This window comes from Chrysochloris asiatica, unplaced genomic scaffold (assembly GCF_000296735.1).
Source record: "Chrysochloris asiatica unplaced genomic scaffold, ChrAsi1.0 scaffold00104, whole genome shotgun sequence".
In the NCBI taxonomy this organism is placed as follows: Eukaryota; Metazoa; Chordata; class Mammalia; order Afrosoricida; family Chrysochloridae; genus Chrysochloris; species Chrysochloris asiatica.
Window position 1 is genome coordinate 3,675,214 of NW_006408622.1, and position 19,034 is coordinate 3,694,247.

Here is a 19,034-nt window from a genome sequence, read left to right on the forward strand (position 1 = left end):
TGTAACCGCCTGCTCTGAACCTGAGCTGGTATTCCTTTGGTTTGAAAGTCCAAGCATCCTCACACATGCCTTACCTTGTAATGCCCTATGTCAGAAGAATGAGCATCAGATGGCTTGTTATCATCAACTCAGTTCCCACTCACTCCGACCCAACAAGACAGTCTAGAACTGCCTCAGAGGGTTTCCAAGGGTTTCCAAGTTTCTTTACAGAAACTGCCACATCTTTCTCTCACAGAGTTGGCTGGTGGGTTCGAACTGTCAACCTTTCAGTTAGTAGCCAAGTGTTTTAACCACTTTGCTGCCATTGATCCATCAGCGAAGATTAGGCACATGTATTTTCAGAAGAGACCATTCACCAATGATTTGCTCTTGCTTTTTAAATCAGTCTAATTTTACAATGGAGCAACAGAGAAGCAGAGGGTTGGGGTGAGAGTCGAGCATCCTGGGAGAAATAATTGTGGGTTTTGTCAACATACTGTTGTGAACAAGTCCGATTTCTTCCAGAGAGCTCTTTGACTCCAAAGTCTAGCAAAGACCCAGGATTGCTAACAAATTTTTGGGATATATTTGAAGCCACATTTGTTTACACCCTCCTCTCCTTCCTCAATTCCACAATGAGGGCAGATGTAAGTTGTTTGTTATGATATCGTTTCCATTGTGGCAAGAAAAATAGAAGTTGGGTGTTGAATTTAAATAAATATTTAATTCATGAAAATTATCTTTTATGTTTTAAAACACTCTTTAAAGCTATTTTTATTCTCTAGAAAGTGCTTATTATAGGTAAATTACACATTTTACTACCGGAGCATTAGGTTTGCCATTAGTACAAATTTAAGGCACTACAAAGACCAGTAGATAATGTTAATTTCAAATACAGAAACTAAATATATTTTGTGCCTTTTTATTACTCATTTTCTTTTAAGTTTTATTGACTGCTTTTTATCTTAACTATATGTCTTTACATGCTGCAATCATAATGCACTGTAATGGTATTAATATTTTATAGAATCAGTATTTATAGTTCTTTATTTAGAAACAATGCAGTAGGTCTGCAGATATCTGAGCCCGTCTGGAATGGTGCCCTCCAAATAATGATAAATTACTTGTGCAGTATGCCATTTGCTAATTATATCCATGATTTACTGCGGAGCAAGACTTAAATCATTCATTTCAGTCTTGCGTAACAGTGCCATAAAATTTTTAGGTTTAAAAATGGTTTCCATGTGTATAATTTAAACAAATTTTAGAGCTATTGTATACACAAAATATTGCAACCACCCATTTGTTACATACTTTGTCTTTTTAAACTTCTACTTTTAATGATCACTGTGGTTGAAATTATTATGCTTAATTTTCATAATCATAGCTTTTAAATCTACAGCCGTTTTCACATGTTAGATAAAGAAAAAGATAGCTAATTGTGTGTAGATAGTATGTCATTCCTGAATAGTCCCAAATGGTACAAAATCATTAAAAAAGCTTAAGAGTACGAATTATTCTTCTATTAAAAAACAGTTGTTCTCTAACTAATTATTAGTTGGAACTGCTTTGTTTCAAAGAACAAATGTTGATCCTTCCAGCCTTGTTTAGCACATCAAAATGAGATAAACTCTTTCTTTCTTTCTTTCTCTTATACAAAATTCTGCAGGTGAGAAACCCTACAAATGTCCCCACTGTGACTATGCCGGTACCCAGTCAGCATCTTTAAAGTACCACTTAGAACGACACCATCGGGAGCGACAGAATGGGGCTGGGTCTCTGTCTGGACAGCCCCCAAACCAAGACCACAAGGATGAGATGCCCAACAAAGCTTCATTGTTTATCAGGCCAGACATCCTCAGGGGTGCCTTTAAGGGCCTCCCTGGAATCGACTTTAGAGGGGCCTCTGCCTCTCAGCAGTGGACCTTGGGAGTACCCTCATCTGGAGACCATTTGGGGCAGGCTACTGGCATGTCTTCTGAGGCTCCTTCAGACACTCTGAAAGGCGCTGACCTTCCATCCAAAAGTACCCACTTCTCTGAGATTGGAAGAGCTTATCAAAGCATTGTGAGCAACGGTGTGAATTTCCAAGGGTCCTTACAAGCATTCATGGACAGCTTTGTCCTAAGTTCCTTGAAGAAGGAGAAGGAAATGAAAGACAAAGCCCTGTCTGACCCTCATTCCATGAAAGTTCACGGGGCAGATGGTAGCGAGGAGAAGCCCAGTGGGAAAGCTTCCCAGAGAAAGTCTGAGAAATCTCAGTATGAACCTCTAGACTTATCGGTGAGGCCAGATGCCACCTCCCTTCCAGGCTCATCGGTGACTGTTCAAGACAACATTGCGTGGCACGGTTGCTTGTTTTGTTCTTTTACAACATCCTCCATGGAACTGATGGCCCTTCACCTGCAGGCCAACCACCTTGGCAAGGCAAAACGCAAAGACAATGCCTTGGGGATACCCGTAAATTGCAAAGACCAAGCTAGGGAGGCAAGTAAAATGGTTCTGCTACCCACAGTACAATCAAACAAAGAGATGGTACTTTCCCACATGATTGGCTCTCTAGACGCAGCTTCTGAGAAGATCGCCCAAGGGCAGGTCAAGGAGGCCATGGGGGAACAGAAGAGCGGCACTTGGTCTGGCCACGTGGACCCTGCATTTTGCAACTTCCCATCAGACTTCTACAAGCAGTTTGGTGTTTACCCAAGCATGGCTGGCTCAGGAGCCTCCACGGCCTGTCCCAGCAGTGACCCTGATGGGCAGACCCACCCTGAAGATGACGTCCCCATTCTGATCCCTGAAAACACAAATAAAAACACTACTGATGAACTGTCCGACGTTGCCTCCTCAGAGGACATGGATTCCTCCAAGGGAGAGAACAACGAAGAAGAGGATCTGGAGACTGAACCTGAGATGATGACCAAGTCCCTGTCTGCCCTCAGCAAGGACAACAGCAATGATGGCGGGGACAGTTTGCTGCCCACGGGTACCCCTCAGCCCACCCAGGGACTCGTGTCACCATTACCCCAAGCGTCTGAGAAACAGTGGCACAGCCCCAGCCTTCTTCCAGCCCAGGAGACCTCGGCAGGCCTGCCAAAGCCGGAGCGGGGGCCCCTGGGCCTGGAGAAGCCCATGAACATGCTGTCGGTCCTCAGGGCTTACAGCTCTGACGGCTTAGCAGCCTTTAATGGACTTGCAAGTAACACAGCAAATTCTGGATGTATCAAGAGGCCAGACTTGTGTGGTAAGTTTTAGAATCCTCTTCTTTTAGTTTGTTTCCCAAAAACATCAGTGCTGAATTGTGCATTTAAAAAAAAAAAAAGAGAGACAGAAAAAAATGGGTAAACATTCATTAGCAAATTTTGAACTAAACATAAAAAAAGCAACGCTGTATATGCAATGTAGACAATCATGAAAGTCAATTTCATTTAGAAGATTTAGAAATCATACTTTTGTGTTTAATTTACATCATAATGATCTAAAAATGCCTGTAAGAAAGGCATGGGAAAGGGGGGTTGGTCTCTCTCACAGTGTGAACTACTCCTGTTTAATCCGGTAACTAGCAAGGCGGGGAGGGGAAGCTTAAAAAAGAAAGAAAGAGAGAAAGAGACATGGTAACTTGCAAACCTTTCAGTATTTTCAACTTATGCATAGGACAACTAAAGATAAACCCTTCATACTCTGCTAAGCCAAGCCTGCTTTCGGAAACATTTCTTTACCTTGACTTAGAGGATACTAAAGTCCTATCACACTAATCACAGAGTGACCCTCTCTTCACATAGGGAGATGGTTTTGAGGTGTTTGTGATTCACCTTTAGACATACAAAATGCCAGTTATTGTGACTTTGCCCTTCTACTATCGCCTTCTGTCTGCCTGTCTGTCCACATGTCTGTCTATTTTTTTTTTAACAAGCAATGTCCATTGTCAAGTCCTTGGTTAGCAGTGTCGTGATTCTGCCTGTTTGATCCGGTTAGTGAATTGGCACTTTATCTCCTTACAGACTATGGTTATCCCAAAGTAATTGGATCAGCACTGGACTGCTAACTAAAAGGTCGGCGGTTCAAACCCAACAGCCAATCCTTGGAAACCCTACATGGGGTTGCTATGAGTCGGAACTGACTTGATGGCACGTAACAACAGCAAAGTAATTCCAGGTTTTAGAACTAGGATAATAAAATTGAAACCCAGAATTTGATCAAATGAATGGAGAGGCAGGGAGTATCACAAAATCATTCTCTTGGTACCCAGATAAATATTTACGTTCTGAAGCCTTTGTCCAATGAGAAACCCAGTACATTATTTCCTTTGAAACCAGCCACAGATATACTTGTTAGAAACAAAGGACCATGATATTTTTCCATCTTTCATCTGTGCAAGGATTTCTGTGATTTTACTTCACCTGTTGAGAAGGAGAGGAGGAAGGAGAAAAGCGGGGTTGGGGTGGGGTGGGGTGGGGGTGGGGGGACAGTTGAGAAGAGAAAAAAGGAAAGAAGGAGGGAATGAAGGCAGGTTGGAGGGAAGAAAGAGGGGGAGGGAGGGATGAGCAAGGAAGAGAGGAAGGGAGGCAATGGTAACCCAAGGGAGTATGTCTTAACCGCAGCATCCTGATATTCCTTTTAGCACAGAGCAGGATTCAGGAAGCTGGACTCTGGGTTCATAAATTGAATTGATATATTTCTCCTTCTCTAATTCACTAGGAACTGAACCAAGCAGTTGGAAATATTTTTTGAATTGTCAAAAATCACTAAATGGATTTCTGACAGCTCAAAAAAATATTGACAGTTCTTTATGCAGAATGATTCACAGGGTCCCATTAACCAGTACCCCAGATCTATTTTTAGCCACATACAATTTATTACTTTTGAAGCTGCTAAAAACAATATTTAAAAGACGAAGAAAAAGGGTTTCATGTCAGTCCAATTTTTTTCCCCCTTCTTCTTATGGGGAAGCGATGTTTAAGTCGTTTTCTAAAAAATGTTGTTGTTTTAAGTTTGTGATTGGGGTGGGTTTTTTATTATTGTTTGTTTGGAGATTTTTTTAAAAGTCTATTTTCAGCTCTTTCAACTACCTACATAGGACCATAGTTCCTGCCAGGAATCTATGCATCAGAAAAGATCAAAACCTGGCATGTTCATAAGCTCATTATTATTGAAATGAGCTCATATTACCCCTATTAATTTTCCCATCTTCCCATCAATGCTGAAGCAAGGCTGCTTGCCTTTGACGATACTTGTCTGATGATGTCCTTTTGCACCAAGAGGCAGGGGGTAGGGGGGAGGCATCTTTTGTCTTGTGAGCCATTTTTCTGAAAATAGCAGCTCACGACACCCTTCTGATGTATCCATGGATATATGCAAAAAACAGTGCTAAGCCAATCTTTTAGTCACTGGGCCACACAGAACCTGGGATGGAAACTGTGGTCTCTCTGTCCCACTGGGGATGAGCGTCCTTGGACCAGACAGGCTTCATCTGCAGAAGCATCAAGTTCTTCAGTTCCACCTTCTGCTCCTGATAAGATGCCCAAAGTAACTCTGGCCATAATCCACCGATTTGCTGAGGGCTTGGGCTCTGCCTTTCATGTGTCCTTACTTCTTCATCATCTTTCTCTAGTTTGAAAGCAGGCATGGGAGACCTCCGCTTGACCTTTGCCTTTGGGGCTGTTAATAGGGCACTGCCCACTTGCCCCAAGATGGCCCTGACCCTGTGTAGTTCTCACTGGCCCACCATAACCATAAGCTCTTCTGACTTTCTTCATGGCTGCTATGGTGTCTCAGCATTCAGAAGAGTCAGCCGTGTTTATCCTTTTTAAGAATTAATATTTGTGAATGTTTGGAAGGCTAAAATAAAATCCACTAGGCTACAAAATGAGTAATTGTCTTAAATATTGTAGCACCAGGTCTTGATCTGCACTTCAAACCGCTATTGGCTTCATGCTGCAAAGGTCGAAATGAATATATGCACAAAGAATGAAGTAGTGCTAAGGTTCATTCCCTCTTCTCTGCTTCACTCCAAAATCCAGTTTGGATTTCCAAACTGGTCTCCCAGGCCAATAGCTGGATTTCCCCAAGAAGCTTGGCCTTGCCAAACCAAAGGGTCATTCCAATTTACATCTCAGATGGAGCTGTGGGTCTGACTTTGGTTAGTAAATAAAATTCCCTCCTACTGCATTACCCTTAGAAATAGGTGTGTAGAAACAGGCGTGTAGAAAAAACTAATAGCTGTTTCTTATGGAAAGCGTCTATTTTCATAGGGTATAAGGGCGTTTGAAGACGCATCAGCAGAAACCTGAACACATCATGTAGACACACCAAAAGCTCAGTTTTTCTGGCCTAGACTGATGTGTTGCATGAATTGGCATTTAGCCCTAAGTCTGTAGGTGATGTTCATGTTGTAGGCTCTACTTCCAGACAGTTTCCTCATTCCTGCATGCCTGCTTCCTTACTTTACAAAACTCTTGTCCTTTAGTCCTTGACATCATAGACCTGGTGCCCTGGGCCATTTTGCACTGCTTGTTTATAGCCAATGTATTTAAACTCCAGTCCAGAAGAGAATGATAATAAGGGAAGAGGCTAGTCAACCAGTCTAGGAGGGACAGATCTGTAGCATACGCCAACTTCAAAAGCATGCATTTTCAGAAGATCCTTCTGTGGAGGACAGAACATTAGTCATTAAAAGACATGTTACATTTGATCCTAAGGAGGAGATGGTGCCATCTTGCATTAAGCTGGAGGACATACATTTTATTTCTCAAGTGGGCCAGAGTCTAATATGTTTGGATCTCCCATCAGAGACTTCCAGATTCCAGGAATGGTACACTTATTATTATTATTATTTTGGTGAATTATATAACATACACGGTACTCCACTGCCTTTGGGAAACTTAGATCTATCCCTGGTTTTGGTGGAATGAGTTTGATTTTGATGATCCACAGAAGTATTTAAGTAGAGGGCAAGAGCAGAGCCTGGGGAGATAGTCCCCCTGTCTGATCTGAGAATCTTTGATGGAACAGTTCTGTCAATAGATCGCTTGGACCACCAAGAGAACACGGCAGAACTAAGATTCCTCGTACATACACACAGGGCAAAGATGGCTTCTGCGTAACACCTTAGGGTGCTGGCTGTCAATCAGGACTAAAGATTATGTCTCACCCTAGATTTTGTAGTATTGCAGAGAAACCAAGTCACCTTTACTCCTTGCCTTTGGAACCTAAGACAGCTAGGACTTGGAACGTGTGTGTTGAGTCTCACAGTCAGAGATTGTTGTATATCCGTTGGAAACCCGGGAATAGGATTGATAGGGCAGATTTAAGGTCAGATTAAAGGGACGTCAGGAAGAATAAGCAGAATCCCCATTGTTCTAAGAAGGGAAGTTCTGATCTGGAGTCATATCCATGCAGGAAAGCTAGGAGAACAAATCACCATGGTCATCATAGGCATGAGGCCCCTGTGTGAGAGGTTACCAGACAAGTGATCCACTGGGTCTCTGAGGAAGCCTGGAGAGCAGGCAGGGTCATTAACAAGAATATTCCCATTTATAAAAATTCTCTCATTGGGAAACTGGTTTCCTACACTTTTATACCTGAGATGATGGGTAGGGATCTTCGGGACTTCCATAACAGTGAAAGAATTTGCATCCCCCTACTTAATCCGCTTCACCTCATGGTCAATATGTGAGGCAATGAATCAGGACAACCGAGCAAAACTCTCTTGAAACTTTTCTCCTCCAAAATTTTAGTGACTTCTTGGCATAGACAGTTTGAAAATATTTACCAATTCATCAGTTATATATTCTCAAGCAGATGCCAAAAACTTTTCTCTTTAAAGGGCCAGAGAGTAAATATTTTAAGCTTACAGGCCTTGTGATCCGGCCCAAGCCACTGACTGGGCCAGGGTGGCAGGAATGCATCCATTGATGAAATGCAAATGAATGGGAGTGGCTGAGTTCAGTAAATAGATTTTGCCCAAAGGTTATAGTTTGCTGACCTCTGCTCTAATGTAAGGAGTCATTGGATGGTGCAAATGGTTAATCATTAGGCTGCTAACCAAAATGTTGGAGGTTCAAGTCCACCCAGATACCTCAGAAGAAAAGCCTAGCAACCTACTTAGGAAAAAAAATCAATCATTGAAAACCCAATGGACTCCAGTTCTATTCTGACACACGTGGGTCACCATGAGTCAGAATCAACTTGAAAGCAATTGGTTTGCTCTATAGCGTAGTGGTTACGAATAGGGCTACGAACCACAAGGTCAGCAGTTCGAAACTACCAGCTGTTCTACAGGAGAAAGAGGAGGCTTTCTGCTCCCGTAAAGATTTACAGCCTTGGAACCCTGTACAGGGTCGCTATGGGTCGGAACCGACTCCACAGCACATCACCATCACCACCAGTGTAATGAGACCTACATTTCTGTGGTTGTCCCCAGAGAATACACAAGCACTTCTCCTTTGTCATTCCACCAGCCTGTGAGAAGATGCCAATGCAGACCCAGCCTTACCAACCACAGGGCTCCATCTGTGCCATGGAATGCCAAAGTCAGGGATATAAGTGAGGACTTGTCAACCCACATGAGTCTTAGTATGCCTGTTTCTGGAAGGTCTCATCTTTGGTTATTGAATTGTCCTGAATGTGTCCTCCAGGACTGGTCCTCCAGCTGCCCTCTTCCCACCAGCACAGGCAGAGGGAAGGGGTGTGAGGAGTAAGGGTCCAAGCTTGCTTTGTGGAAGCCTCTGGAACAGAGCTTGGATAATGGTTCTTGGTTGAGTCTGTGCTTCATTGTGGAGGTGAACGTACACACGAGGACAGGACAAGGATGTGAGGAAGTGATGTCAGGATCCAAACATTGTTTGGTTCCAAGGAGCCCTTTAGCACAAAATCATAATGAATCTTATTTTCAATCAAGGTGATAGAGACACACATCATGCCGAGTTACCTGTAACTCTTTCTTGTATGGGAAAGTTTTCTTTTAAGGTGATTCCGGCAATTTTTTTATCAGTTTTATGCCTGATAGAAGACTTGTTCTTAGGAGTAGGAAATAAGTCCTACCCCTCCAATCCTGTACCTACAAATTGGTCAGATCCGTCCTGGTGTGGCATTGTGGGTTAATGCACTGAACTGCGAGGTCAGTTTCAACTGTGAGACCAATGGTTCAAACCCACCAGTCACTCTTTGGAAACCCTGTACAGGGTCGCTATGAGTCAGAACCGACTCGGCGGGGCTTAACAACAACAACATGGCCAGTTTGAGAATTTCTGAGGTATGGTGTATTTGAAGACCCTACACAAGCTGTGACCACTCCCCTTTCTGGCAGTGTGTCAGTCCATTTTTAGTCTTGTGGAAGATTCTAAGGTGTGACTCTGAAGTGAGCAGGTGCTAAGGAAGAAAGCAGATTGAAGTAAAAAGAGGGCATAGGAAGAAAATCACAAAGCCCAAACTAAACACTGAGTGGCACCCAGGCTAGAAGACAAACTCAAGGGAGGGCAAGTTTCCTTGGAGTGTACGTGCCTAGGGGGCGGTGGGGAGGATCCCATGGAAGGATTTTGCCTGGCTTGGCTGTGCTTCAATTGAGCAGTTCTTCCTTCTTCCCCTCTTTTCTCACAGACAGTCTGGCAGAGCCTGAGGGTTAAAGCACAACTTTGCAATTTGCTTCCCTTGCCCAATGTTGTAATTTACAAACTGCCCATTGACCTCCAAGCTTGTAGCTTGCTCCTGGTAATAGAAGTGTACGTCCAGGGCCTGATATGAGATGCCACTAGGAAGGACCATTTGGCCTGCCCTCAAGTCCAAGGGCAAAACCTTGTAAGTGAATGCAAATGCCTTTGCTGGCTTCTCTTCCATTGGCTTACAGAGCCTTCCCTTTAGACTCCGGGAGGACAAAGCATTGTGAGGTCCCCACAATCATCACCACTGGGCAGGTTCTTCCTGCCAGAGTCCACCGCCTTGCTGGGTGCACTGTGACGACAAGGCGGTCTTTTTGGATGACAGCTCTCTCCAAACTTTTTTCTTTTTTAAAAAAATTTCAATGGGAATACTATCGCTGTGATGTTGTTTACACTGCAGGATGACAGAACTGTTGTGTGAATACCGTTGTATTTGCCCAATGGTCACTTGTCATTTCAGAACAAACAGTTGAATGGGGTCTGTAAGTTGGCAAACACCAGTGACATTTAGCCTTGTTTACGTTCCTTTCCGTTTGCTGAATATTTGGGGTTCCCAAACCTTCTGTCTGAATCCAGAGTGCCTCATAAGCAGGAGAAACGTCTGGTAGCTTTTACTTTGGTCATCAGACCTATATTTGGGGGGTGGGGTGACATACTAGCATTGCTCAGGACCAAGCCTAAGGTGGAAGGAGAAAGCACCTGAGCTCTTGAGTTCAAGTTGCCAGTTTTCCCCTGGAGTCGTGGAAACACAGTCTGTAGGAAACACACTGGACCACAAACTCATCAGTCACTCCTGGGAAACCCTATACAGGGGTAGCTATTCAGTAACAATAGGAACAGTAACTCTAAGCTTGGGGAGGAGGAAGAGAATGAGTGTTATCAAAGCACACGTCCATCAGTGCAAACAGTCCAATCAGGCCCAGCCACCAGAGGAATAATGCGGGACCCCATCACTTTCTTGAGCTGGATCCAGGTTCCCTGGCGTATTGCAATCTATCTTCCTCAGCTGCTGAGTCACAGTGAGGGTTGGGACTGAGTCACTTGAGTCATCTTGACACATGCCACTTCTCAGCTACTGCAGGTATCAATTTCCCTCTCCCTCTCTCAGACGTTCTGTGCAAAGCCCAGGTTTCAAATACGTAGTAATCATCTCCTATTACTTAGCGCAGATCAACAGCACCCCTGCATCTAATTGCCAACCTGCTGTAATCGTGTTGACCATTTTTGCTTTAGCCAGAGAGAGGAGGACCAAATTTTATGAATATTGCTTTATTGTCATTATTCCATTAAACAATTAGGGGATGTGGCCTTGCCCTAGCTTTCAAATGCCTCTAGCCAGAATGGTTTTTGGATTGTTTAATGAATCTGCACATTTTCTTGCAGGTAAGTGACACCCTCTGTCCTAGTCGGTCTATCTGGACTTGCCCCTGTCTGTTCGTGCTCCTCGGTGGTTATCTGCAGCTTGTTTTTGCGTGTAAAGTCAAGAGAAGAATGTATACACATATGTGTGTTGAATAAATAATTACTATTGGCATAGGTATGTGTATACACACAGCACACCGACCTACAGTATACATAGCAACTAATCATGGAGGCTAAAAATATTGCCCCATATGTTCCATTATTAGTCATGGATTGCAAAGGCTTAGTAACTTGAACAGGAGAGAAAATTCCCTCAAAATCATAAATCCTGAATGACAAATGCTGGTGGATTGGAGGTGACTTCACCTGTGAACAGCTGATTCGGGGGTCTCTTCTGCAAGCTCACCACAGCCTCTAGAGGTGGACCCGGGATGGTCTCGTTGCATTACTGCTTGTGTCTGATTGTCCTGTATTTTGTAACCCTTTAGAAGAATACCGAAAAGTGCAGTAATCCTCTTTCTTCATAGTATTTAAGCAGTACTATTGCTAGTTTAATATTGTGTCCGGTCGTTGTATTATCCAGGAACACATGGCAGTAAAAAAACCGCTGAACAGCACTGTGACATCGACAATTTTAAAACGGTGATTGAAGCAAAGTGTGTAAACTTGTACCGGGTTATCGTGTGCTTTGGAATAGAGTATTGTTGAACTAATTAGAAGATATATTAAGGTGTTCCTGGTAATGAAGGCATGTAAGTTATAATAATTGTAGCTTTCTGAATAAGTGTCAAACTATATCTCTAAGTGTGCTGTATGCTGAGTTACAAGTTAGGACATTTATGAATGGAATGTAAAATAATACTAAAATTGCTTCAATAACTTATCTTGGTATTGCTAATAAAAAAAAAAGCTGTGAAACATTTAGTGCAGTTTTGAGTCATTATGTTAATTCATTCCACAACACCCACCCCCTGACCCCCTGACATTCTTCTATCTGTTGGGAGCTTCAACGGGACGGTCAGAGAACTATATTCATGTTACTCCTTGGGCTGTTTGCTGAGCAACTTGTTGCATTTTCCCATCAGTCTTTCAGTGGGTCCCATACATAACAATTCATGATTCGGATGGGATGACTGTGGTGGACGGGGGAGAGGGGAGGGGCCGGCAAGAGTGTGCATCTTTCAGGATGAATGACTTATACGTGCGTGCTTGGACCTCACAGCTGCTCACAGGCCATGAATAGAAGAGGACCAGGGAGCTACAGGGCTAGGTCACAGTGATTTGCAGGGGACCCCAGATCTAGAAAAGACGGTCCATGTCCCATCTTCCTGCAGCAAACTTCAGCATTTCCTTGTTATCCTGTGAAGGGTAGTTTTTAATGGAACAACACTCAGAATAGTTTTGCTCCACTGAGACTTTTTTTTGGTTTGTTTGTACCTGTGTTTGTTGTAGCAGGCTTGTACCTGTCCCCACATGGCCCCCCCATATCACCTCATACTTGAGAGGGATACAGAAAGGAAGGATTTGGGGGTTGTTTGTTTGTGTTGCTTGGATTTTTGTCCATGAGTTGGACTTTAGGGCCCGGCCATTTCAACAGTATTGCCAAACTTCTTTGTTTGGGTATGTTTTATAAACTTCTAAATCCCATACACTTTCTTACTCCCTGAACAAGTGATCCTGTGAGGGAAAAGGTGTTATACACAGGTCAGAATCACAAGTTCCAAGTCGACCCTCTCTATCCCTCAAAGAAATCATATGTTCTGTGTATGACCCAGGAATGAAAGCCCAGAAATACCCATTTGAATAACTGACCTTAACAGCAGGGACATGCCCATCACCTTGAATGAGTGAAAGATTCCCTCTAGTATTTATTATAACTACGGTTCCCAGTATTAGATTGTCTCTTACTTGGGGGAGGTGTTGGAATTGAGGGATTCTGAATGAGAGACTAGGTGACAACAGCCTAAATGGAAAATACAAGGCTGAGGGAGACAGCTAGCCTTCCTACTGATCACTCCTCTGTCTCTGCTCACATGAAGCGGAGAACACACACTGTGGGCTCTGAAGGAAAATGGGATAGATCCCACAATGCCATGGTAAGGTGGTGCGAAGTGACCCTAACCATGTGGTCATGTCTGAGGAGACATCCACATGGCCATGTCTGAGATGGGCGAGTTCCCACCACCAGTGTGTAGGCAAGTTTTCACAAGAAGGAGCCTGGAAGAGTTGTGCCTTTATTTCCAGAAGTGGGGTGTGGTGTGAGGAGATGTCACTGGTGCCACTTTCTGGCCTCTCCTCATGATGACCATTAGACTCTACATCCCTTCCGTCAGCAAGTCACAAGACTGTGAGGGGTACAGGGTCCCCTCAGCCATCCCTCCAGGACGGAGACCAAGATGCTCTTTTTGATGTAAGAAGCCTCACTTTCTGTTCTCCTGGGGGTCTCCCCACACTATGTAGACAAGGGGCACCCATCAGGGCACGGACCAGAGTGAAGCCTATAGACACAGGGGGTGGGTGGGAAGACATGCCCACTGCTAGAGACCCTGGGAGCCTCGAACTCACTCTTCCTTCTATTGTCTATCATAAAGAGTCACTTTCCACACTCCCACAGCCCTTCCTGACCCCACAGCACCTCTGGTTTTGCCATTCCAACTGTGATGGGGCTCAGAGTTTTGACCATGGGAAATGAATTGGTTTGAAGCCAATGCAGGAAGGAGAAGCTGCTGATGGGACTCCGTAGTCAGAAGGCTCTCTTCCTTCCACAAGGGCCCAGTCCTCCTAGTGGGGTCTCTAAGCTGGACACTCACTAGCATTTCTGCTTTTAAAGCAGGGAGTATTTCCTGAGTCACTCCCGTGGGGGAACTTCTCAGGCTTAAAGGAGATCTTGGTGGAACCTTGTTCTCCCATTTTCCTGAACCTAGTCCCATTTCACTGCATCCATTTCAGTATGCTTCACACCGCCTCACTGGTTGCCACCCAGTTTGTCATCAACATTTCCATGTCTGAGTAACAACTCCCTTCTTAAGCATGTAATGTCTACTGCTTGAGAGAAAGCTGGGTGGATTCAGTCCTGGGAATCATTTCATAGCTCTGCATGGGGCTGACAAGTCTGTTTCCCACTGGTTTCCCCAGCCCCACATGAAAGTGTAACAAGCCCTACCTGTTGGGACTCAGAGTTGCACTGATCAGGAACATCACCTATTAGGACTGCCCTTGATGCCACAGCTTACTCCCTTTCCAAGCGTAGATGGCCCACTGGTCTGATGTGGAGAAAAAAGCCCATTGTAAATCAGAACAGAGTTCAAAGAGGTCTCTGGAATTTCAGATGAGAGAGCCCAAAGAAGGGAAAGGTGTCCTGAAGCTTATGGTAAGAGTGAGTCTTCAAATCCACTCATTTGCACAGGAAAATGCATTTGCCGTGGTGAAACTTAGATATTCTCATGGGGGAAAAAACAATTCAAACTCTGGGAGATGATGATTGCTCATGTATGCTTCCCCTTCTCACCAACATGGTTAGATTTCAAAGATCGGGTATTCTGCGAAAAATGGAAAGGGTGATCACATCAAATCACAAGATGGAGGCTGACTACAGCATTCTAGAACCCTGCCAAATTACATCATTGCATCACTGCCAGACCCCAAGACTCATGGCCCAGCTATGTTGGCACAGAACGATCACAGCATTACTTCTGCACCTTCATTGCTGCAAGACATTTGTCATTAATGCACAAAATAGTCGATTTGTTACTATTGTCAGAAATGCAAAATGTTGGATTATGAGATAGTATGTGAGGAGTAGATGTAGTCACTTTTTCTCAAAGGAGTTTCACGGTCATTAACTTCCATTCCTCAATGTTCAGCTGCACACTGGCCATATCGTCTGCACGAGCAGACTCGGTGCATTTCCAAAGCTAAAGTTGGGGAACTCTGCACAGTGCCTTCATTAGGAAAAATATCCATTTGTGCACCCAGACATCGGCTGGCTTCATGAGGAGTTTGTCTTTCATGTTCTTTTTGGAGTGGTCCAGACACACCCATCTAATGGTAACCCTCTACTCCCAAGGTTAAGTTTTCCTTTTGAACTTCTGTTGTTGTCAAATTAACATAATGTGCTCTCAATTATCCACATTAAAGGAGAAAAGCAACCAAGCAGGGAAAGCAAATTTGCAATTAATTTACCAAATTATTGCTTTTTTAAGATGATGGGCAAGTTGCTTTTTTTCCTTTTGAGTCAATTGTTTTGCATGTCCTCAAAAAGAGTGGGGCAGACCACCAGGATAAGCCCCTCCAAAGTGGCGAGCTTCACACGTGGGGAAGGGCTGGAGGCCAATCTTTTGATAGAATATGAATGGCTTCTTGGGTAATTTTAGGCCCACTACTATGTTCAGCTCTTTCTTATCCAGGAGGGTCATTGATCTTCTTAGTTCTCTGATTCCTTTGCCCTAAGACAAGGACTTGGGTGTAGGTAGTTTATGGGGGAAGAGGTCCTAGGAAGCTGATGGGAGGGAGCTAGGAAGTGAGACAGAGAAGGAAGGAAAGCAATAAAGGATGTGTTATGAAGTGAGTTTTACTACCACCATGGTAAATGGGACTTAATCTCTCTGGGCCCTCTTACATACTGTGTGGACCACACATCAGAATTATGCCTCTGAGGACTCAACAGCTGGGATATCATCAGCCAACTCTGCAGCTTTCCTTAGTCAAGGTCACTCTAGAGAAGAAAGTGGCCTTTATTTTAGCGTGATGTCAGAGAACCAGAGGGGAAAGAGTGGGGTACCACCAGCAGCTACTATCAGTGGGAACCCCTGGGCCTAAAAGCTTCTCATCCCACTGTAGGCTAAGCACTGGACTACAAGATCAGCAGTTAAAACCCACTAGGTGCTCTTCGGAAACCCTATACAGGGTCATTATAGTCAGAACCGACGTAATGACACTTAAAAACAACAGTTCATTGTGAAAGGTCACAGGTCTGCCAGAACCAAGGACGACAGCACTTGCGCATTCTATGTTTGCTCATAGATTAGAAGTATTGAGAAGTACACAGACTCGCAATTTCGGGAGAAGCTTACTGAAGGCAGGATTGGAGGACTGCCCTGGGGATCAGGAGACCAGGCTTCTGGTGGCAATCCTGCACTGAAGAGCTAAGGGAACTCACTTCTCTTCTCTGAACACCATTTTTCTATTAGAGAAAGGAAGGAACAGTTTGGATGACCTACCAACTGGGCCTACCCAGTTATTGTTGTTGTTAAGTGCATGTATAGGGCTTCCAAGGAGCACCTGGTGAGTTTGAATCACCAGCCTTGCAGTTCAAACCAAACTTGTAGTCCAGTGTGTATCCTACAGCACCGCTCTAGGACTCCACTGGGACCTTACTGGGTCTCAAACTCTATAGGTTTCATAGCAATGCTTTTTGAGCTGACCCCTAGGATCTGTGAGCGCGAGAGCCCATAGGGTCTGTCATGCCAGCATCCTGCCTCTGCCCCCAGGAATGGGAGTCATGCTGTTATTTCCACAAGTACATGAATTTGTGGATTGCATTGCAGGACAAGGATCATGTGAATACTTGCTATCTCATGAAGACATTGTATTAAATCACAAGAACATGGAGGAATTTCTCTTTTAATTCTGAAAGTCAGTCAAAATAAAGAGAAGAGGTCAATGAACCTGAAATTTTGGCTTCATGGATGTGGCAAGGAAGTTTGAATTATTTGTATCTTTTTTTTTTTCCTGTCTTTTTCATTTTCAACCTTTTTCATTCACAACTGACCTTTAGGAGATGATACTTCTCAGGATGATTGAGGTTTCTTCAAGCACTTTGTAGACGCTGGTGTTAACCCAGTGTGGCTCTCCAATGGGTCCTGCAGCCACCCAACACACACCTACTGATTCTTAGAGGCACCTAGAGCGGAGCTCAGGCTGCCCTCCATCTTCCCTCATGGTTCACACGATCTTTCCTCCCCATCTGCTGCCTTCCCACTCCTCCATCCTCAGTGTTCCCATAGAATCTTTGGCATGGGTATGGGTTTTTGATTTAGCTTGGAATCATGTACATTGTTTTCTTCTAAGTGTGAACTCCTCAAGTTTTTGCTTTCAATTAAATGCCTAATCATAGACACTCTTCAGCTCAATTGCTTTGGTTTTGTCATCCATCCAATGGGACGCTTGTTCACCCTCATAGAATTTCAGTTAGTATAGACTTTTTGCTGCAATTTGGGCCTCAGGCAGAGCCTCGTGGCAGCTCAGAACCCTCTACCTCCTTGTCAAGGGGGTGGAGTACCTGGGAAGAGCATTTCTCCTCTCTCCCATCTCCCTGTGAAGGCCTCAGTCTCAGTGGTCCAGCTGGAATTCCTATATTATCTGAAAACCCATGAGGAGTCTTCAGTAGGATCCAAGGGAACCATTCCTGGGATGTACAGAAATACCCCACTTGAGCTATTTCTCTTGCTTTAAAAATGATACAGAGAATGAAGTTGTTTAATCACTGATGATCAACCTGTACACTAAATACGTGTGACACTGGCCTTTGTTTACAATACAACTTTGAGCTCAGGGCAATTATTTAATCGCTAATTTTAGGCAAGGCAGGATTTTCTTGGGGACCCCGGGGCACATGTCTTTGCTAAGTGAATCATCATCCCTCACCTGCACCTAAAACACCTGACTTTTCCTGATGGTGGGTCTGCCTAGAGCAGGGTGGTATTATGAAACCTCATCTCTTTTTCCCATGATAGTGAGGTTTTCCACAGGAGAACCTTAAGGTGAGTGGCGGAGTAGGTGCGTGGGTGGCAGGTTGACATCACCATCCATGAAAACACTGGCAGGAGAGGGCCTCGTGGTTGGGGAAAGACATGAAGGACCCTCCCAGTGTGAGAGGTGGGATTCCTAGAGGCCTGTACTCCTAACTGGCCCTCTGCAGCACTCGGCAGCCCTTAGAGAATGAGCCAGACTGAGCAGCATGGGACCTGCGGCCTCAGAAGTTCTAGATACCATTCCCACAATTCCAGGCTGTCTCTGAGGACAGTCCAGATGGAGTTAACAAGCGCCTGGGGTTGGGTTGGGTTGGGGGGGTGGGGGGGCTGCACCGAATGACTGAACACAGAGAGAGTGAGAGTAAAGAGGACAAGAGAACAAGACAGTGGCAAAAAGAGAGAGAAAAGTGAAGTGGATAGAAAGAGAAAGGCAGAGATATGGAAGTAAAGGAGAAAAGGAGAGAAGGAAGAATAAAGAATGAAAAAGAGCAAATGCCAACTTGGGGAGGTGAAATGGAAAGATAGAAGAAGGAAAGAGGAGGAGAGAACAAGCAAGTACAGCGTAAAAGGCCAATATGCTAGAGATGGGGTTTGCTGGTGAGGAAAGACTGGAAGACAGGGGTCAAGAAGAGAGAAGAAAAGACTAGCCCAGAAGAACTGTGAGGTGCAGGAAGAGAGGAACTGTGGCGAGATGCCTGGGGTGTGGTGATCTGACGCCTTCCGCTGCTGGGGCTGGGTAGGGGGTAAGGGGAGCTCAAGGGCTCTTGGGGAGAAGATTGGGGAGACTGTAGGGATCAGGCAAGATGCAGGCACCTGGTTGCCAAGCCTGGTGTTCCAGCCGCACCATCTCCCTATTTGCTCCCCACCACTGGTTTCTGGAGGAAATGCTGCAGCTTAATCAGAATTATTTACAAGATAATGGTCCATTGTTTGCACTAAGACAGATGTTGTCTGTGGGAACTTTGTATTTTATGCTCTTTTTCCCTGCTCTGACTTCACTGGGTGCAGATGGAATTCAAGTGATGTGAGTTATTGTTCCCAGGACTGGGGATTTGGAGGTGCCTTCCTTACAGCTTGGGCACTGAGCTGGCTGGCATCCTGTGGGCAGGGATGGGGAGGCTGGTCACTGCCAGCCCCAGGGCCAGGCAGGCTTGTGGTTCTCATGAGGGGAGAAACCCCCAGGGGCAGCCTATGATTAAGAAGGCCTCGTTTCCTTGGAAGGCGGGTCAGTGCAATCGGCTTGTCGGGTGGACAGGAAGAACCACTCTGATTAAGATGCTTCTTGCAA

General features: G+C 44.6%; 1 protein-coding gene across 1 annotated transcript in view; it reads left to right on the top strand.

Moving 5' to 3' along the window:
- ZNF536 (zinc finger protein 536) overlaps positions 1–11,916 on the top strand; it is a 132,358-nt gene extending 120,442 nt beyond the window's left edge. Inside the window, exons 3-4 of the mRNA XM_006867302.1 lie at positions 1,649–3,220; positions 11,016–11,916. Of these exons, the coding sequence (XP_006867364.1) occupies positions 1,649–3,220; positions 11,016–11,023 (1,580 nt within the window). The 3' untranslated portion in view covers positions 11,024–11,916. The remainder of the gene's footprint in view (positions 1–1,648; positions 3,221–11,015) is intronic.
- Positions 11,917–19,034: the final 7,118 nt, after the last annotated feature.